Below are 22,500 nucleotides of genomic sequence, written 5' to 3'. Positions count from 1 at the left end.
GGGGTTGGGAGTGACTTACTGGAACTTGTAGCATATACTCCAAGAGAGCCCGTAGAAAAATTATCTTTTAAGAAATGCTTTCATTTAAGGATAAGCAACATAATCAATTGTGCCCTGTTACAGGATGTCAGAAAGTAATGCATTGTATTTATATGGCCTTTCTCCTCAGTGTTGAACTAGAACGGACTTTCAAATGATAAATCAGGACTAGGGAAGCAGAAAGCACCATAGAAGGGACTGATCATCAAGCCCCCAGACAGAATGCCTCACTACGACAATTTTTATCAGAAAGGATCAGCATCCAGACACCTCCTCTTAAAATAAATGGCCTGAAGCTTACCCAATTGGCTTAGGAACACAATTCATGGGTAATACTAGGGTTTTGTCATCTGCCTTCTTATTTGTTATCTCTTAACCACATTCTTTTAAACCTGTGTATGCCAAGTAAGTTGGGCAAGTAATCAGCTGAGAAGCTCTAAGTTCTCTGGAAATAAGATCTCTTGACTGTCCCTGTATTTATTCTTAAGGAGACCCAATGTCGTGTATGGAGGAGATTTGATTAAAAAAAAAGTCAACAACAACAATAAAACCATTTGATGTTTAATCCCAAATAGACAAAAGTCAACAACAATAGAACCATTTGATGTTTAATCCCAAATAGACAATTCAAAGTATCACCTGATGTAGAAAGCATAAAACATTTGTACAACACAGAGGGGAAAGAAAAGACTCCTTAAAAACATTGTCTTTGCCAACACAATCCCGAGGAAACAATTTTTTTATTAAAAAATTGAGATTCCTCCCAATGCTTCATTTGTCTCGATAAATGTAGCCCAAGGCACAAAAACACATTCTTAATAAAGTTGAAATGCACAGTGATTATGCTTTATTTATCATGCTTGTATTTTTCTAGCAATTTTTATTTTTCTATCATTCCCAACATTTTTAATTTCCCATGTGCCTAGGATAGAATGTAAAATTAAAACAACAATTAAACGCAATCTCCATTGAAGAGTTTTCTTGATAAGTACAGCAAAGGTTTACTGATTTAACAGGACAACATGTTTATAATTTGCTGGTGGCAGAAAAATAATTCACTACTGGGGAATTCTGACATCTAAAATCTACATATTGAGATGCTGGAAGGAACTAGAGGGAATGTCTATGATTTTAATTTACTTATCCTATTTAGAAAAAAAAAAAGTCACTTGAGTCATTCTGGCTCACTTTCCTTAGCATTAGTCATACTGCATTTCCTTAAGCCTGTGAATGTGTTTCTATGTAAATAAACTATGTAGTTCACTTGGGGATAAAAGTCACAGTATTTAGAGATTATAAAGACCTATTAGATCATCCGGTCTGGCCCACAAGAGATAGTCCCTAGATAGGGAATGTAACTGTTGATCTTTGCCAAGAGGCCAAGAAGAAACAGTTGGCAAAAGTATTTTCCACGCTTTTTAAAAATTTTAACTTATCTAATAGTGCTTTGGTCACTTCCCAAGTGGACGAGTAAAATTATCATTAAACAGTTTCACTTATCAGGGAGACACAAAGCTTCACTTATCTGAGTTGACCATGTTCCAGCTGCCTCCATTTGTTGAAGAAATGATCTTGTTTGCAAAATATGAACAGTAAGGCATCTGCTCTTTGAACTAGCCAGGCGGTTTCCTTTCAGTAAAGAAAGTCAAAAGGCAAGTTCTTCTTAACTTTTTCCTAATCTATTTTCACCAGTTTCAGAGCAAGAAGATATTAAAACACTGATTTGCTCAAAGTGGGAAATAAATACAACACACGAGGATACAGTAGCAACTGACTACTTTAGAAATCAAAGTGTTTTCCGTTCCCAGTTGCTACATTTCCTGAAGTTGGGAGTAATTTCGAAATTTAAAGTATGGAGAGGTTTGGCATGATGGCAAAAGTCAAGGAGCAAATCAGTAATAGGAACCCCAAAGAAATAGTGAAGATACCTATTCTGGTAACCATTCCCTTTGTTCTGCAGTTCTTAAATCCTTATTTCAGACACACCCTCTACGTTCCCTCCACCCAGATTATATTCAGAAAATTGTCAATGCTACTCTTTAGTATTGACACCATTTCTATGGAGAAAGTCATATAAATAAATACAAAAAAATAGCACAAATAGGAAAACTAACGTATAGTAGAGGCTTAGTAGGTAATGTAAAAGGAAAATGAGATCTGAACATTTTAAGTAGAATTATGTCTCATCTACTAAACACAAACCAACCTAACCCATGACGTAAATCTTCTGTTTTTATGGAGTTAGGGTTTCCAGAGTGGGTTTGATATTTGTGTCATGGGAGATTATATTATAAATGCTGTTTTAAAAAATAGTGTGGTCCTTGACTTCTTGAAGTCTACATCCTAAGTCAAGCGCTTACATTCCATTTAAGCCTGTAACAAATTTGAGGATTTCAGAGCAACTCAGTAAGACTCTCCATGTGCACTGAGCATGCACTGTGAGCTAAGCCCTTTGCAGGTGTTGTGAAGAATTATAAAGGAGGTATTAGATATGGTTCCTGCCCTTCCAGAGCTTATAGTATTACGGAAAAGATAAATATCTACTCCCCCATCCCTCAACTCCCACACAGGATGGAAAGTGAGTGACTAATTTCTGTTATCTAGCTTATGTTAACTTGAACTAGAAAATCAGAGTCCAGACAAGAAAGTAGCACACTGAGATGGGGAAACTGAGGGAAGTTCAATGAAAGGATTATTTTCGAAGATTGGGCAGAGTTAAGACAGACATTAAGACGTGTAAATGTCCAAGTACTAATAGCAGGGGAAAGTCATTACCAAGCCTAGGTGTGAGGGAACAAGGGGTGGGGGGCTGGTTATCAGAAGCTAGAAAGAGACCTAGAACTGTCAGGGGTGGCCACCATCTTCAGTAGGGAATGAAGCCAGGTCGACCCATGGCCTACAGGAAGACTGTCAGGGGGATTACGTATCGGACCTCTATCTCCACTTTCCCGGGGTCTCCTGCTGGTGCCTCCCCTTGGCCAAACACAATTAGAAGCCAGAGGGCCAAAGGGACTGTTGAGGCAGCCCCTGATTAACAATCTTTGAGAGCACAGAACAGGATGAACAAAGGTAGAGGGAAGATCTGGCAAGGCAGAGAAGAGCCAACAGAGCTGGCTAAACTTAGAACCACACAAGTTCACAGGATAACGTATGTGCTGTATTCAGAAGGAGATATTTTGGTAGATCGGTGAATGGTAGGGTTTAATTGACAACAGAATATTTTGGCACTTTTCTGTTAGATGAGATCACAGTCAATATTAATTTGAGTTTCCAACTTAAGCCGTAGGACAGAAATGGTAAACTCTAGTTTAACCAGCATTCTGCCACGCTGAGGCCCACAACTGGCATTTCCACACATCACCTAACTATACATCAATTTAGCTTGATAGTCCTGATCTAGAAGCACAAGGTAATTTCAAAGCATGAGCTAGGAGACTAACTGAGATTAAAGATAAATTGTAGGCAGAAGGTGTGCTGAGACATGAAATAACTTATAAATCTGAAAGAAATATTACATTGTATACAGAACAATCTTAGCTTTAAGCAAAATATAATCTTTATTTTTTTTAAACTGGTCATTCGTGTCTATTATATATGACGATTTTGATAAAAACCCTATTGACTAACCAGAAAATTCTGTTTCTTAGTCATGAAAGGTAATAAAAAGTTTACTCTTCCTCCCACCCTCAACCAAAGTTTACTTCCCATAAATTCATTTTGTACCTTTCTGTTCAGTCTTTGGGGATCTATTCTCCTTGAGTTTTATGCTTGATTTAATATGTGTTTTGCATATTGGTTCCAGCATTTTAGCAGAGCTTCATTACTCAATAATAAAAAGCTACAAATAGATTAAAAGACTTTTAAACCTTTAGAGGATTCAGAGCACACATCATGATTGCCCCATTTATGTTTTGAAGTTGCTTATTAGCAGTTGACTAGAAGCAGCATATTGGTATAACACTGTAGCCTCACCATTGAGCATGATCTGCCCCAATTTGGAATTCAAGCTATGATTTGAATTCTATACATTTTATTCAAGTTTAAAAATGGCAACCGCAGAACACTTGGGGCCTTATTCATTAAACAATGAGTCATTCTGGAATTCCTTTCCCTCCTTCCTGGACTTGGTGAACTTTTATACATGAAATTTGGCTGCCCTTGATGCAACTGAATCAACAATTAGAGTACTAGTATTGTAATGTATCAGCCTGGCTGGGAAACAGGTCTAAAAATTCCCAGTTCAGTGTAAAAGCTGAACGCACATGCTGTTCTTTCCCGCCACCCCACCCCCCACCAAAGCCGGTGTGGTCATCTGACAGGATTGGGTGGTGATCAATAACGTATACCCTCCAAATGTTTCAAAGACTATACATAACACAGAACATTTGATAATTATTTGGTGCACCTAAACTGTGCAGATAACCCCTCAAATGGATTCCTGAACCAGAACTTTTTTTTTTTACCACAGAATGAAAAGTCTTTAAATCCTCAAGAAATGGAGCATCCGAATTTTAGCTTCTGATGACAATTCACAAACTGCACAGCAAATTTCTTTTTAAAGTTCTATAGGGTTCTCAACACAAGGAGATTGTTTTTTTCTTTTCTTTTTTCGCTTTTTCTTTTTATTATAGCTATAGGAGACAACAAATGCTAACTAAACTTATTACTGTAATCATTTTATAATATGTGTAAGCCAAATCATTATGCTGTATGCCTTCAACTTCTACAGTGCTGTATGTCAATTATATCTCAATAAAACTGGGGAAAGAATGTACTATAGGAACAAGAAGTGACCTTGACTAAGATTTCCCTGAGGGATACTCTCAAATGAATGGAAAATAAGACCATAAAAATATGTTTCCATATGACCTTTATATGACCATACAAAATGCACAGCCTACTTTTGGGTAATTTTCAAGTGAAATCTCAGCAAAATTATAATGTGTTGATTTTTTTTTTTTTTTGCCTTGGTTCCCTTTTATAAACATATTGGTACACAATCTATCTGAAACACACAACAGATCAAGACCTATGCACAAAGGTAGGATAGGAAAGAAAGAGGCAGCTATGTCTTCATATAGCAATTTGGCCACGTTTTAGAAAATACCCCATAAAATCTCTTACCCTGAATTTGTCCCTTGAAAGGTTAAATCTCACTTCCCCCTGCCAGAACTGGAACTATTTACTAAAGCAACAGAAAGAAAATGGAGGAGACAGAATTTTCCATCCAGGGGAGTCTCAAGCCCTATCAAACATGATGTTGCGTGAACCGCCCCCTCCTCCTCCACCCTTCCTTAATGCACCATATAGAGAGGGCTCTCGTGTTGTAAAGGTGTCATATATATTTTCTCTTCACTCAAAGCTTCCTGAATAAAGAGAGATCTATTTGTCTCCATGGTGTTTTCGCCATTAACGGTATCAGAGCTGCAGGAACACAATGGGAGATGTGTTTTCCGTTAACCTCTTGACTCAGAGATGTCCTGATGCTAAACGTTATTGCATTTTGCATTAGCACAGAACAGTGGGAGTTCTGTGACTGATGTAAAAGGGTTGAAAAGGGCCACAGAAGCTCTCGTGTGCTCCATACTGCAGTTCGTGGTGGAGCACGAAGCACATAATTTTTGTTTAGAAAGAGCACAAACAGGAACCGGGGAAGGAGGTAGTGAATTTCACATATCCCACATACTCCCTTCTGTTCACCACTGAGATAACCTCTACTGGAAAATGATATTCAGTCCTTTAACATACCCCATTCTTAGACATTAACTAGGCAGAAATTAATTTACTTTTATTACCCCAGTGATCTACAAACCATGGAAGGACCAAGAGGATTCATAGTCACTGTTTTCTTAGGCTACTTTTTCCATTGCTTTAATGTGGCCTTCAGTGTTGGCAGCTCGTTGTGGTCACAGTAACTGCAAACGTTACCATTGTGCTTGTGTCCCTTTGACAGCATGGAGACAGAACTGGGAATATCCCCCGCCATGTCAGAAAACAGAAGGATATGGAGGCTAAGAAGATTGTAGTCACTGCCATCTAAGATTCCTGAATGACAGCCGCAGAATTGCAGGATATTCTACAGTAGAGATACCTCAGAAATGATCTGGGTCTAGTCCACGGATTTATATATTTAGACACCGACAGTCAGAAAGCTTAAATGATGAGTATGGCAGAGCCTTGTTTGATACCTGCACTCATGCCCCCGGCTGAATTCTCTTTACATGTGCTATTCAAGGATGCTTTGTGGAATGGATGATCACTGTAACCAGAGAAGTCTTCAGGACTACACTCAATGTCACGGTGTCCCTATTTCTAAGATGCAACTTTCATAGGCCTGCATCTTGAGTTCTGTTGGTGAAAGGAACTAAGATATTTTTAAAAGATAAACTTTGTGACTACAATTAGAGGGGAAATTGCTGTACTGATCTAAAGATGGAAAGCTGTCTCCAAATTTCTTGCCCTCAGCTTAAAAGTCTGGACATCCTGGGATTCAGAGGCAGTTGATCATGTAGAACTTTGCTATCCAAGAGTATGTTCTATACCAACAGTAAGAGCTTCATTTAAGGGGCGCCTGGGTGGCTCGGTTAAGCGACTGCCTTCGGCTCAGGTCCTGATCCTGGAGTCCCGGGATCGAGTCCCGCATCGGGCTCCCTGCTCGGCAGGGAGTCTGCTTCCGCCTCTGACCCTCCTCCCTCTCATGCTCTCTGTCTCTCATTCTCTCTGTCTCAAATAAATAAATAAAATCTTTAAAAAAAAAAAAAAAGAGCTTCATTTAAGTGTTGGTTAGAAATGCAGAATTTCAGGGCTCGTCCAGACCTACTGAAGTAGAATCTATGTTTTAACAAGATCTCAGGGGATTCAGAGTAATTAAAGTGTGATAAACACTATTGAAAGGAAGCTTTCAACGGAACTTGGAAGTATAACTGTTAGAGAAATAGAAGGCAAAGACCACCAGAGGTTGGTCCTACTCAGAAGAGAAAAACAAATATTTCAGTGGGGTTAGAATTTGGAGGGCAAGAGATGAAGGGAAAATTGTACAGTAGGACAAGAATGGTAATGAGGTAAGGTGTTGCAGTTCAAACTTGTACTAAGTATTTAGAGAATATATATTTGGTTGACTAAGAAAACCTTGGTTTATTCATTTCTTCCTGGATCTTCAGAGAGCTGGGAGAAGACACTGAACCAAAGACAACTCTGGCAAGGCTAGGGTTTGTCCTTCCAAAGAATATCTCTGGAAGTGCATACTTCCAAACAAGAAGGGGATCAATGGAGTTATCACATACTAGTTAAATGTCTCTATTAATAGACCAAGTCAAAGTCAAAAATAATCTGATGCATGCAAATGAAGAAGTATAAATGACCTGTGTTCAGAAAAGTTTATAAACTCGCTATTCTAACTGGCCAGAGTCTCCTTAAATCATGTCAGCGAAATGTTCTTTTATGGATGAAGAAGGTCAAGATGCCAGCAACACATTATGTTCTGAAGTCTATCAGTGTGCTAGAAAATAGCTGGATTAAATTACCAGATTCCAAAAAATTAAAATAACATTTGTACCACCCATATAGGTATTATAGTTTCTTGATGATATTTTAAAATGTAGCATCATGTACCTCTTTATTTTTTCCTTTTAGCTAAAATGAAGTCTCAGAAGATACTATGGTCATTTATATTATACTATGGTGTATTTAGGGTTTCTGGGACCAAGAATGATTATCAGACATAAAGTTCAGTGAAGAGTTCCCTTGAGGAAAGAGAACACATACTCACCAAAGATGAAGATAAGAAATGACTCCTGTTGAAGAATATTCTACCCAACCCGAACTGCTATAACTTACACTAAGATGTGTCTAAAGTGGCCTCCAACATAATTTATTTTTCTTGCAGTTCCCAAACTGTCCTACCATGGGCTACTGGCTGAAAAATGGCAACACTATGACCTCCTAGACACCACAGCCATTCTAGAAGCAAAGAGAGCATTATGTAAAATCTGGTGGGTACATCCTTATTACCTAGTCAGTAGAAATCCAATCATATGAAAGTTAGTTTGTTTTCAAAGCATGACCCCAAATACTCCTTGCCTCTTGGGAGCCATGGCTATTTGAAACCACTCAAGTTTATGGCACTGCAAGGAGAAGATCTTATTGTCTTGTACAGGAAGATAACTTGATTAAAAAAAATAAAAGCTTTATAAATGTATAAACAGTACTAAGTAGGTCCTTATATGTCAAGAGGCTACAGATGTTTAATACCCACACTCTAAGCCAACACAGATATAGGTAATAACTGTTTCATGTCAAACTCATAATAAATGTGACAAAGTAACTGCTGCTTTGCCACTCATATACTCTGGGCAGATTGTGCAAGTTCACTCTAAGTCAGGCAAAGTGTCCATCGTTCTTGACACTAGTTATCACCACGGAATGACTGAGTCTTGTTTCTGATTTAGTCAATCCCCACATTATTACCAGTCCAGTCTCTTGGCATTTTCCCGGAGAAGCTGGTGGGAATGCACCTCATTAACAGGGATATACGTAACATTCAGACAAAGGCCAGCTTAGCCCAAAATCCAAAATGTGAATTCACAAACATGGCTCTTGATCTTGGGAGCCCCCGAGGATGGAGGGTGCGAAATTACTTTCAATTTGATGAACTCTAAGAAAGTGCGATGTGTTCCTGAGTTCCTTGCCCTTTGCCAAGAAACCTCCTCCTAGTGCCTCCTACTCTGGCGCCAGGCTGGGTCACGTGACTTCCTTTGACCAATGAAGTGCTAGCAAACACAAAGCAATCAGAAGCTGGCAACATACTTAAGCCTTATGGCTCTTCCTTGTTCTTGCTCCTCTGCCTTCACCATGAGAACATGCAAGGAAGAGTTTGTTGGAAGACACAGGGCTATGTAGGGCATAGAAAACTGAATTACCTCAGCATCCTAGGGACCCCATCCTACAGCTGACAGCCAGAATGAATGAGACCAGCCAAGACCAGAAAAACTGCCCAGTCTAAGTCACTGACCCACAGACTCACGAGCTAAACATGTTTATTGTTGTTTGCCACTGAGCTTTTGTGTTTATTATGCAGCATTCTTGTGACAATGGGTAATTGATAAGCTGAATCCCTCAAAGGCTCATGTTTTTGGTGAAACAAAATCCAACCCAAAGAAACAGAACATGAAAATACAGCATGGGTACAAGAATTAAAACCTGAATTCTAAAATGCCAGTAAAATAACTGTACCCAATCTTACCTTTCACAGGCTTTCCTAGAAAAAAAGGCCCGGAGGAATCGTGATCGTTCTCGGCATGTTGCTTTGTGCAAGACCCAAGGAAAGCTAGGAGGCTGTACAGTCATCTCCCTTGATGTAATTCTAAACTATACAACCTACTACCTCAACCTGGGAACATGCAGTCACAATGGCTGGAAAGCTACCATTTCTTAAGCAATGAAATTACAAGTTAGTCTTGTGATTGTTCTTCGTGCTGTCACCTATTTGGGTCATTCATAAGAGACAACACATCAGAGAAAGTAACACAAGAGTCCTGGCTTCTTGAGATCACTGTGCATACAAGAAGGGAGGGAAGACTAAGGGTTGTTCTTCTTGGTATTACTGGTGCATCAAAATTATGGTAATGTTATATAATGGCGTTTATTCTGATCAAACTAATGCCCTCCGGTGTCTATGTTAACAGAATATAGAAGTAGACCAATATTTAAACTTGAACAACTGAAAAAAGAATTTAGGAAAACGAATGTTTCTACTGTGAAACTGAACAACTGTCATCTCTAAAGGGTCAACACACAAGGGGAAAGAGCTTCAGCCAAAACATGGTGAAAAGTTATAGGAAACAGGATTATGAGCAAAGCAGAGATAGACAAATAATATAGAAGCTACATTGAACATCCACTCAACAATATTTACCATAATATTACATAATTCACATATTTATCAAGTGCCCCTCCTTCTAGAATTGAGTGTTTCAGCACTTTTTTTGGTATAAATTCTTTCCCCAATACTATATTTAGCAATGTGTAAAACGTGACTCTGTATTTTTTTTTTCCTTCTAAAGAAATACAGTAGATTTCCCTGTTTGCTTTTAATTTTTAAACTGGGTCATTCCTTTATCATCAGTCCCAGTCTGATGCTGGGGCAGCAGACTCTTAGCAGCTTGATGACTTCCCATCTCCACGTGAACTCACGTTGGATCAGCTTTGCACTTCCCCATGAGACCGCTCTCTGGTCTATAGATGGCCACCTCTCCTCATCACTTAGCTAGACTCTGGTTTTGCCTGGTAAAAGCTGTTCCATAAAGGAGCTGGGCCCAGGCATATAGAGATGGAGGAGTATCTAAGCACATGGTGACTAAAAGAGTGATAGTCCTATGGTGTTGATTATGTTAAAAAAAATAGATCCAAATGTTGTAGAGTTGGCGTTTCATCATGCTCCACTAACCTGGAGAGTGACCATTTCCCCAATCCTATTCCCTGACGCAGATATCATGGAATGGGGCTGCTTTTTTTGAGGAGGCTGCCTCTCTTGGATCAGTGCTAGCTGGTTTGGGGGAAAGACTGGGAAGTTAGTTTTACCAAGCAAACTCCCATTCAGCCTTCAAGCCTCAATTCAAAGAGTTCTTCCTCTGATCATTCATAATTTCATATACACATTTCTAATTTAACCCTAACACTATTGCATTATAATTTATGTATCTGTCTCTTTTATTATACCTTGAGCTTTTCGAAGATGGGGCTGCGCTACTCACCACTGCAAATGTAACCCTACCCGAATGCCTACTACCTGGCACAAAGGAGGGACTTAAAAATATGTTCGTTGTATGAAAGCAAAAGCATATGAATGAATGGGTAAAGTGGGAGTATAAATGAACCTAAAGATAAAGGCCAGGTGGTTTTTATTTTTCTGTCATGTCTCCTGTCCTACTTATATTGTAACTTCATAGTATGGCAAAAAAAATCGCAGAATGGCTGAATTCAATTTGGCAAGTTTGCCTTAAGTCCTGGATCTCCTATGGAAATTCAAGGAGTAACTGTGAGTCCTCTGCCTTTTGATATTCAATTATGTATAAGATTTAATATTCACTAGGACACTGGAAGAAAACGTAAGTCATTGTCTTTCCTTTGCATTTGCATTTCTCTCATTTTCCTTGCACTGACCATTTGCTTGATTCTGTAAACACTGTGAAGGCCTAACCCTTAAGAACGGAAAACAATGAAAGCGCCCTCTAAGAGTTAGCCAAAGAAGGTAGAACAAAGACAGTATAAGTTTTGATGTGCTAGCATGCTAGTATATTAGCCTAAATGTGTAGCTTATAGAGCTTTTAAATATCCAGAAGTGGAAAAATTCACCTTCTTCTAGGGGTCAAAGATAGAAAGATGTTGCTGCTAGAATACTAATGGTTTTCAATACCCTGCTCTTTTGGTTGTGTGAATTCCTTGTTTATTTACACTGATTTTAGCCCATTATCATGTATTAGTGCAATTATGGCTCATTACATAATTAGTGTAAATATTTGTAGGCATGCAATAACAACATGCAATTATGATATGGAATGATGTCATAAAAAGTCTTATTGAAAGAAAGAGTAAAAAAACAAAATAAGTAGCATTTATAGAAGAACAGTAGTTATATATCTTTAGGTATAGGCAATCTATTGTACTCTTTAACTTTCAAAAATAGATTCCAAAGATATTCTGAATCCATATATACAGACTCTCGGTCTGTTGAACACTGAAGTCTGAGGTGCTAGCAGCAGCAATCCGCCCAAATGAAAAGATGGTGAACCTCAAACAATGCTACAAATGTCTGAGATTATGGAAAAGGATGGACTCCCCAGGAATAGACACATTCTGTATCGATTAGGTATTTGGAAGCTGGGCAACTATTAGGAATAAAGCATGATTCATTAAAATGGGTGTCCGTGTAACTGACATGCAATCCTGCGAAGGGGCTCCTGAGCAAATAACCATTTTTTTGAAGTCACAGTCATATCTTCACTGTTTCACAAAGTACTGAATACAGTAAGCATTCATAAAACTTCATTGGGTGAATGAGTGAATGAATCTCATAATTTTTCTAGTCATATGGCTATCCCAAAAGAAATAAGGAGCTTCATTCTAACTTTCCTTTATTGAGCACCATGTCAGGTGTTGATAAATCTTTGAAATTTTTAAAGAGTCATTCATATTGACTTCTCTGTAAAATTTCAGCACTGTTCCAGGCATAAGAAGCTTAAAAAACTTAGAGAGGCTAGAGCACATCAGATGAGGTTAAATACCATAGTCAGCCAACAAAGATTCATAAGACCTAACAGATACTAGGGAATTATTGGTAAGCACATTGAAAAAGAAGGAATCATATTAAATTAAAATTCAAAGTTAATTATTTCCCGTACATACCATTTTTTCTTGTAGAAAAATCTATTTATTAATTTTGGAATAAAAACAAGAAACTCTTTTAAAACGAAGTATCAGCTCCTCCCTCTGCCCCCCACCCCATCTCTGGTGATGAGGGTTGAATTGCTTTATCAAATGCAATTCTTGGAATAAGAATTATAATTTTCTGGTTTTTTTTTTAAACTAAACTATATCCTGATGTTACAGCTTCATAAATGTATTTTGATACCAACAATTTGAGGATTTTAATAAAACTACTTTGTTTTATATTCATTCTCTCTACACCTCCATGCAATACTGACTACTGAAATATATTTTTAGAGTCTTTCTGGGGAAGACCTGAAATTATTTACTTTCTGCAGCTTCCTATAGAATATTTGGCCCACTCTGAGGGAGACCCAAAGGAATAATTAATATCTACAGAAGCATTCATTCATGGACATGGAAGGAGGGAAAAACACTGAATTGCATCATCATGTAAAATATTTAATATCCTGTTTCTTGTGGCCAGGATCCAGGGGCTTTGGGTTTTCCACTAGAATATTTTCTAGTCAGATGAATCAAATAATAGTATCTCAGGTCTTTTAGAAACCTTGAAAAGACTGACTGCTCTCCATAATCTTTTTTCTTAGGGTAATGGGTTTTAAAAACCTCTTTCAAAGAAACAACCTGGCAGTCACCTCGTGGGCATCCTGTAGTCTTTCTGGTGTCTTTGTATGGGGACTATAGGCAGCTCAACGTCCCCTTGGATTCATGAACTCCATTGGTCTCACTGGTAACACACTTTAACGGCAGGTTAATGGGATGATGAGTGGAGACATGATTTTGCCTTTATCAAAGATAAGTATTTATCCAGGGAAAATACAAGTTTAATTTGCTAGCAGCTTATCCATTCTAAGTCAACCACTTCAAGAGGCAGGTAAAACCAAGTAGATTGTTTGCTTAATGGGTGGATCAAGGCATTGGGCAAACAATTATACATGATACATGCCGATGAGGACAGTCTTTCTCTTTGGGATGTCATGTTCTATCATTCCGTAATGAAGTAATGACTTCTTGGCAAGCTGGCAGCTGAGGCCTACAACCCTCCTCGATGCTATGCCAAGCAAACACAAAGGTAATGCGTGGACACCATATCCTCCGGGTGGAGCATTTGCAGAACTTTTCATTCTCCCCCTTAAACATATATATGGGATCTATACCTAGGCCTTCCCAATTCCAACATACAACATTTCATTTTTATGTGTAATAGAAGAGTTCTACCATCCCAGGACAGGGTGGCTCTGAAGAGGAAAGAGCATTTAATGAAATAAAATGTTACCATTCGAATTTCAAACTTTCTGCCAATGGTAACTCAGTAACTGCTTTATATTGACTCTTCTGGTTAGAAGAGTCTGTACAAAAAAATAAAGCAAAACAAAACAAAAATCTTAAGGGAATTCCTGGCACCGTGTTTGACCAGAAGGGAATGCAAGAGTTTAAGAGTCATCCAAATCTGATCAACTTTTCACCCTGGGTTCTGTTTACAGACTCCTCAGCTCACATTGTTGGAATGAGACAAATATAGCCACTTTTGCTTTGATCTGAAGTCAGTTTGGCTTTCCAATCCTGGCACAATGGTGACATTTAAGAGGCAAGGGGATAAAATTATTTTCATTCCAACCTCTTAAACATGTGAAGACTTACAATACAACTCTAGCCAACTATGAAGTTAGACCTCAACGGGCGATTTCTTTTTTATAAAAAGTTCTTTTTCTTACAGTGCTGGCTATGCACAGAAGTATAAAGACTTCAGTGCCTCCATTCCCTTGGTTAATTTTATTTTAAGAAGATAAGGACGGATTTGAGAACAATGGGGGAGAAAGAATTGCCACAAGGTACAAGTCAGGCCAGGGTGAGATGGATCTTGTACACAAGCTTCTGTCCGTTTCCAAAAAAGATCACAGTAACTTTCAAAACAATTAGTCAGGCCTACAGAAAACAAAACAGACCCTTGTTTAGGTCTCTATTTACTCATCCCTCAACAGTAAGCTGTCTGAGTCACCCAAAGTCTTGCTGCCTCACCTGCGAGCCCCTCTCTTAATCTGATAGCAGAGGATAGTTACGAGCGCTAAGGGAATTGAGGGCAAGCTTATAAATTAATGACTGAAGAGTCCCACCCATCTCGGAACAAAAGGTCTCCTTCCTCCAGTACCAGCCCTTCTTTCCAGTTCTACCACTCTTAAAGGAGACTAAGGGGTAGGGGTGGGGGGCGGGGAGTGAGAGGGACGGGAGGGATGGGTGGCGTACAGGCAAAGCCCGCAGTTTGTGAGATTTGCCTAACAGACACATACCTGTAGACACAAGCTTGTGTGGACTATCACCACAAGTTCGGATCTACGGGTTTGTGGCAACAGGCCTCAAGATCTTCTCTCGTTTGGGGGTTTGAGATGTCTGAAAATAAAACGTTAAAGCCATTAGTCCAACCAAAGATTCTGCCATTCTAATATTTTATGCCCCAAATGGAAAGACTTCCTCCTGCTCTTAGAAGGGCAAAGGTTAAGCCGCAGCACCTGTGTTCTCCCCCACGTAAGTCCCTCTGTTTTCACTTCTTCCACAGATACACTAGGCTTTAGGTAAATCTCATCGGGTTACTGTTTAATATTACGGAAGGCTCATTTATTCAGACCTTAATACACGATCTGGCCAAAGTGGAATCAGATTGTGAGAGAGAGAGAGAGAGAGAGAAAGAGAGAGACATTGAGAAACACATGAAATCCCAAGTGCAAGTTCTTTCCTTTAAATGCCTGTAATTACATGAAAAAGGATGGTGAATTCTTCCCTTCTGTTTGCATTCTGGAAAACAGGTGGAATAAACTGGCAAGCACCACCAATAGGCTTATAAGTATTTTCTGAAAAGTCGTCTAGAGGAGATTTCTAGCTATATTAAATTAGAAGACTCATCTTCGGGACAAATTTGTGTTTTTGTTTCCACCCTACCCCCATTATTGGTCCCAAAACCAACACAGAACAAGTTTGGGCATATATTATAAAATGTGAGCTGGAAAAGAAATTGTGTAATTGTTCCCCCCAAAACTGTTCAAGGATGTGAAAATGGATCTGTTTCTGAGGACTTCTAAAATGATTTCATTTGTCAATATAGCATTCTTTCTTCCAAGTCAATGTTCTACACGTAAAAATGAGACATCCAAGACAATGAAGCTTCATTAACCTCCTTTTGTGAATTTTCCTAGAGACATAGTTTGAATCATAAGCACTTCTAGGGACACATGATGAAAAGCAAAATAATCCCTCCCTAGATATTGGGAAAAACATATGTCTCCATCCTTCACATGACCTAAAAAGAAACTTTTTAATTTTTGTTAGCAATGTCTAAAGATTCTGGCTCTCAAAAAAATTCTCTTCCTTGGCCTCGACATATGAGCATGAGCCTTTCTCAAGATTAGGAGGCTCTACTAATAACAAAAGAGACAAAGCTGAATTTGGGGATTATTTAGAGAAAAGAACAGGCCCTTATGCACACAACCTGAAAGGTGAAAGCAAGAGAACACAAAACCAGCCAACGGAAAGGACCAACAGGGATTGAGAGGTGACCCTTCACAGATTCTTCATCGTCTGCCTAGTTCATTAGGACTGAGCCGTGGGTAGGATTCCTGGCAGCCTACTTGTGCCGTGAAGGTTCCCCAAACTGAGAATTTAGGGGCATCTCTGTGGCTTGACTTTCAGATCCAAAGCAACAACCGTAGCTAGTGAAAATAAGTAGGATCCAAACCAATCACCTCGAAGTGGTCTTGGCTTTATTTTAAAATGCTCATTTCCCTTCTAAAATGAAAGATTTTAAAATGAACCCCAAGCCTCTTCTTTCCCTTTGATCTTTCTGACAAAGGCACGGGTCCAGAAGCATTTGAGGATGGGCACTCTGCATGCTGTTAAGTGTTGCTGGAGCACGTGTGAGGAAGAACTCTCATTCAAGTGGAAAGGAACCAGCCCAGGCTTCCAAAGTGATGAGGGCTAACTATTATTATCGGGTTTATTGAAAAGATGGAATGCAGTATTTGTTTGCAATGAACAAAAGATCTGTTAAAGTGTTACACTTGGTCATTCAATTAGAACAATCTTCATACATTCGCACCCTCGGACCCCCAAAAAAGGAGTGCGATGCTATGTTTTAATTGGGGGCATCTCTCGCGCTCCCTCTCTCTCTCTTTTTTTTTTTTTTTTGGTAAATATAGGACAGAGAGAAGCTATTCATTCCAAATGGTCTGTAGTGTTAGCTTCCAAACAATCCAAGGTTTTAATTTCAGAAAATAAAAGAAAAATCAGAAGATGTCTAGATTGCAGGGGAAAAAATAAGTCAAATCCTGACCTCACAGGAGAATGGTGTGTTTGGGAGAAGATATTTTCTCCAAAATATTAATTGACTACTTCCTTCAAGAACCTTCTCTGTGTTAAGGAGGAAAAGAAAGGTTCTTTTCAGAGGAAATTTTGGCTTGCTTTATGAAGCAAGATTCTGTGGGGCTCTGTGAGATAGTAATACTCATAATTAAGATGGGAAATAGAGGCTGAATGCTTATGAACAATGGCAAAGCAGAGTAAGGTAATTTATCAAGCAAATATATCATTTATGTTATTAAACATTCTTAAGTGACATGAAGTCCTTCAATACCACTAAAAGGAAACTACCTGTATCACGATAGCTGAGCTCAAATCTTAGCCACTGGACAGGTATGGGGATAGCTGCATTAAACACCATACTGTATTACCAATCTAGGACTAAAGTTAAAATGTCAATATTGTTATTATGCAATTTATACAAGCCCTATCTTCCAGGAATTCAGAGCACGGTAGGCTTTTTAGAGACAATCATCTAATATTTACATTTTTAAATTCAATTACCCAAGATAGCCACAGAGTTTAAGGACAGTGCCTGATGGTTTCAAATGAGTTAAGTCATTGTCAAAAGAAGTAAGCACCGCTAAGTAATAACTTTAAATTTTTTTTCTGAATTCCATAGAATTGAATGCCATGACTGCTCTACTCATTTGCTATGAATCTTATAAAGCTATTTGCCAGTTAAAAAAAAATCAAGTTTACAATGCAGTTATTCTTCAGAACTAAAGCATTCAGGCACGCTCTAAAAATTTGCAGTACTTGAGGAAATGGAAGGTTTGGGAAAGTTATAGGAAAACACTATTACCTGAAAAAAGTAACTTCTTAGGAATCCTATTTTTTAAGCTCGTTGCCATCTTGCTAGGCCAATATCTTCAAACCATTAGCCCGTGTCTGGAAAATAAAATTATTTTAAGTGGATCAAGACCCTTTGTTTGTTTTTTGGTTGGTTTCTTTTTGCCACCCAATTCTTGATTAAAGCTAAATTAGAATTAACGCCGGAATGAGAGTAAAAAGGGAACACCAAACACTGAAATAAAAATAATTCTAGGAAATCACTGGGCAACATTATGTTTACTTCATTTCCCAAACTACACATGTTATAAAGGTCCTGCAAATAAGTCACTTTCACATTTTTCCTGGAATTTCCCTGGCTATCGACAAACCCTGAGAACGATTTTACCAGAAAAATGATCAAATAGGAATGTGAGGTCTCAAAATACTCGCAAATTCCAATGTTTTATACCAAACCGCTCATTTGCTAAACATGATTAAGAGACAGACTATCAATAATTAAGAATGGTTAAGGTATAATCAAGTTGGGCAATCATTACCTGGCATGATGTAGCATCACTGAAACATCGTTTTAACTTTTTGATTCTGAAATGTTTCGGGAGTCATTATTTCTCTCTGCTGATGGGGCTGTTAAAAAGAAGTAAAATATCTTATTGTGGAGAATTCATGAATCTATCCCCCTTCCACCACAGCAGGATTCTTGGCTTCCATTCCAACGTTCTTTCATTGGCCATGTTTTAGACGCAGGGTTTGCTTTTCCTTCATTGTTCATTGGAAGGCAAACTCACTGTGCAGCTGCTTGCAAAAGGGAAAATGTATTTGAGTTTTGCCTGGCTGTGGGCTTGAACACCAAATCCATGGTGATGTCAGCAGAACGACACCAACAGAAAGATTTCCTGCCCTCCACCCTCCTTCTTTTTTAAAGATGTACGTCTTGTACCGAATCTCAGCAGACCTCCTTTGTCCTGAGGGGATAGAGCAATTCAAGTGAACTTTTTAAAAAGGAAGGCAAGAGCGAAGTGAAAGAAAGAGGGAGAGAGAGAAGTGAAAGAGAGAGAGAAGTGAAAGAGAGAGAGAGAAAATTAGGAAGAAAGGAAAGAAAAAAGAAAAGGAGGCAGAAAAAAGAGAAAGAAAAAGAAAAAGAGAAACAGAGAGAAAAAGAGAGGGAGGCAGGGAGAGAGGATGAAGAAAGGAAAGGAAAAACAAAAAGAACACCAACCAAAAAAAGAGTCAAATCTACCCTTTGGCATTCATCATGAAGGAGGGGAGACAGCTAGTCTTTGGTCTCCCTATGGCTTTTCTGTTTTCCTGATGTCTTTTCTCTCACCCTCTGCGGCCCTTGCTTTTTGTAGGAAGATCCAATCACCTCAACAAAAGAGGCACATCCAGCAATCGCTGCTCCAGGAGACATTCACTGGTGCCATGAGCCACACCGCGCACCATCCACCTGCGATCTGCCACCGGGACACCAGACCCCAGTGTGGGAACGCCTCTCAGGCGTGCACTGCAGAGCCTCCGGCACCAAAGCCAGCTAGCTTAGGTAGAATTAATTCTTCCCTGCCCAGGAAAAACTGACCAGAAGGGAGCGGGAGGGAGGAGACTGGCCAGGCAACGCCATCGTTTTCGTGCTCCTTTTGGCCGAAGGGAAAATTAGAATTGATATCGATAAGCTTCCTATCACACCCACCACCAACCCCCCCCACGTTAAAAAACATTAATATTTTACATAAAGTGAAAAACGAAGGTGTGGCTAGGTCAACTAAAGACAAAGACGTGAAAATAGTATGACAGAATGAGACAGGGTGGACAAAAGCAAAAGATGCCCTCAGATTGCTTTTAAATAACAAAAAAAAGCAGCCCACTCCTCAAACAGTCTGGAACCCACTCAATGTTCGCCCTCAACAGACGCGTAAGAGAGATCAACTATTTCAGAGTGAGGAACTGGAGGCAAATTTGCTTTCGATACACCCGAAGAGACAAAGGAAAAAGAGGCTGCCAGTAACAAGTTGTCTCGTGTGCAACTGGCTAAGGAGACTACTTTCACTTTTGAAAGCAATAAGTTTGCTTAGGATGACAATTTTTCTTCCTTTTTAAAGTGCAAACAATGATGCCAGGCTACACCCTTCCTTTCTAGCTAGATGGTTTAATAAGGCCAGGAGGGTTTCTTCAATGAATCACCATTTTAAGAAACATAGAAGACCCTGGTTCTGATATGGAAACATGAGATACAGATTTTTAAAGATCAGACGTCTGTCATTTCTTTAATATAAATGAACTATACGCTGCACAAGGCTTCCCGTATGCCGGCCAACTTTAACACTTTTATTCTCAAAGCTATGTTTTGCTCTTGAGAAAACAGCCCGCAATTAGATCAGGAAGCTACGAATTAAGTGGGGGTACAGAGAGGCTTGGGAAAGAACTGACAATTAAATCACTTGGACCCTGCGAGAAAAGAGATAAGCAATATGCGAAGAGTCAGGGTGTCCTCCGGAACCTTGACCGTGTAACAATGGGATGCTTGTTCCAGGAAAAGTACAAGAGAGCCTGGAGCCCCTGCAAGGTTGTCTACAACCATCAAACACAAGAAACCAAGTTCGGCTGCCACAGAAAGACCTTTTTGCCTTACTGCAGGGTATAGATTTACTCAGAGGGAACATCTGAACAGCCTAGCAAGCCCCCACATCTCAGCCTAAGAGAGGCCAGCTTTTCTCCGCGCAGGCTCTCCACGTCTACTGATTTCCACCTTTCCCTCTTGCTTCCTTCAGAACAACAAACAACCAAGGAGAACACGATTTTATATCGTCTTTGCCAAGGTGAAGTTTGGAAAGAAAAAAGTATTAATCTACATTATCTACTTCTTGCTCTCAACTTTTCCTAGGATCAATCTCTTTCTTCTCCCTCTCTCTCTCTCTCTCTCACACACACACACACACACACACACACTGCTGCTTGGTCCAATCTGGTGCCTGCTTAAAAACAACAGAATGACAAGCAACAACTGCTTGTAAAGGAGCCAAAATCAAACCTTAACGTTTTTTGGCCAGGTTTTTTTTTTTTCTTTTTTTCCCCTGACTCTCAGAGGGGAGGGGGCAAGAAGGAGAAATACTAAGATTTACATTCGGCATCAGCTCCAGTGAAGCAGGAACTCTACTCCCCCAGAGTTACTTCAGAGGAAAGCACTGTGAGGTAAAATCACTGCAGTATTTCTGGTTGTCTCCCCTGAAGCAAGCCCGATTGCATAAAAGCCAACATACCAGATTCCTAAAAGTCAGGGCTTTTTTTTCTAATAGCTTTATATTCTAATTATATTATATTCTAATTAGAATTACAGGACCCTGTGTGTATGTGTGTGTATGTACGTGTGTGGGGGGGCGGCAAGAGGTGAGAGACGCAAAAGGAGAAGAACAAGACAAAAAAATGACAAAAGATACGTGGACAGGAAGGGAGCTGTGGCTTCTCCCCACTTTGCAACACACGGGCGTATAAACAGGCACGTTCACCCATATGCCACACACAGGATCGCACTCTGGAAACCGGGAGGCCGTGGCAGAAACTTGCACAGCTGTGGCCATCAGAAACAGGCTCTGTCATTCCCCCGCGGAGATGCGAATTTCTGGAAAGCGACCAACAGTCCACAAAGTCACAATGCAAAAGAGCAGAGCCACCTCAGGGAGGGAGGGGCCCCGGGGTGGGACGGAGCCGGGAAGGGAGACAAGGGTTTGCTACCAACTGAAACACTTTGGCCCTCCTAGAAGAGACATCGAGGACTGTTAGACGCCCGACTCCCGTGTCGCTCGGGGTTTGGAAGAAACCCACACACATTAAGGGAAAAATAAATTCAGACAAGTTGCTAAGGAGACTTGTGTAAACTCCAAGCACAGACATATTTCTTGGCCTTTCCCCCTCTGCTCCATCTTGTATTCTGATCACACGGCTCTGCGGTAACAGTACCCCAACCTCCTGCATTAATCTTGGCCTTCGCCACGCAGACTGGCAAAGCACGCTGGTTGTATATATCATCATCTTTCAAACTTAACAAGTTAAAAGGGTGTGTGTGTGCACGTGTGTGTGTTGGAGGGAGAGAGTGGGGGAACTTAATTTGGAATTTTTTAAACATAGGTGTTGAACAAAGAAGGATACTTAGACTGCGTGTTTGGGGGGCAGTGAGGAAAGGTAAGACACCTAGCGCTGGAAATTTCTCTTCGCCTGTGTGTGACACCCTTTCTCCGTGCCCTCAGTCTGCCCCCGCCCCCACCCCCACCTCCAGTTAGAATCCTGTATTCCCGGCAGAGGTAAGCCGTGCCTGAATCGTTACAGAGGCCGGTGTAGGGGCCCAGGCTTATGCAGAGCACAGTGCATTCCACAAAGTGGAACGCTGTTTCCGGCTCCGCTGCTCAGGAGGGTGTCCCAGAGAGATCAGCTTTTGAGAACAAACTGGAACGATTCCGAAAACTTCTAAACCAAACCTGTTTAGATTCTAAACCAGTCAGCATTTCGGAGGAGGGACCCCAGCCCAATATCCATGCTCCAGAGCAGAGGCCTTCTCCCATAGTGACACATCTTTTGCAGCAGCTGATATATGTCAACATTTGATTTAGGGGAAAATTAACATTTCCTTTCAGGACAGAGATGTTTGTACTGTAGAAGCCAATATTTTCCTTTCTCAGCCTCCTGTATTAGAATTTCTAAAATCTTCCCTAGGATATGGAGAGGGTAGACAATACATAGCCTCAATCATTACTCAGGGTGCTGGGGCAAACCAAAGTCAGGTCTGAGTGTGCGTGTGCGTGTGCGTGCGTGTGCGCGCTTGTATGTTTTTGTGTGCATGTGTGTGTTTGTGTATGTATGCATGGGTCCCTGTGTCACTGTCATGGGCAG

The 22,500-nt window shown here is 39.9% G+C and overlaps 2 protein-coding genes across 6 annotated transcripts in view; both read right to left on the bottom strand.

Annotated features, from left to right (window-relative positions):
* BLID (BH3-like motif containing, cell death inducer) overlaps positions 1 to 17,191 on the bottom strand; it is a 41,045-nt gene extending 23,854 nt beyond the window's left edge. Inside the window, 1 exon segment of the mRNA XM_081798436.1 lies at positions 17,122 to 17,191. Within this exon segment, the coding sequence (XP_081654562.1) occupies positions 17,122 to 17,191 (70 nt within the window).
* Positions 1 to 22,500, bottom strand: part of LOC115942733 (uncharacterized) — a 224,643-nt gene that overhangs the window by 44,205 nt on the left and 157,938 nt on the right. For 2 of the 5 annotated variants that reach the window (XR_014138883.1, XR_014138880.1), the window contains 3 exons: positions 18,162 to 18,249; positions 17,636 to 17,721; positions 14,772 to 14,871 (listed from right to left, as the gene is read on the bottom strand). The exons of 2 other annotated variants lie outside the window; for them this stretch is intronic. The gene's annotated coding sequence lies outside the window, so the exon portion shown is untranslated. The remainder of the gene's footprint in view (positions 1 to 14,771; positions 14,872 to 17,635; positions 17,722 to 18,161; positions 18,250 to 22,500) is intronic. One more of the 5 variants, XR_014138882.1, reaches the window with a different exon arrangement.

Source organism: Leptonychotes weddellii, chromosome 11 (genome assembly GCF_054177405.1).
Source record: "Leptonychotes weddellii isolate Sample4059 chromosome 11, ASM5417740v2, whole genome shotgun sequence".
Classification (NCBI taxonomy): domain Eukaryota; kingdom Metazoa; phylum Chordata; class Mammalia; order Carnivora; family Phocidae; genus Leptonychotes; species Leptonychotes weddellii.
Note: the sequence above shows the minus strand (reverse complement) of the source record. Positions and strands in the feature narration are given on the sequence as shown.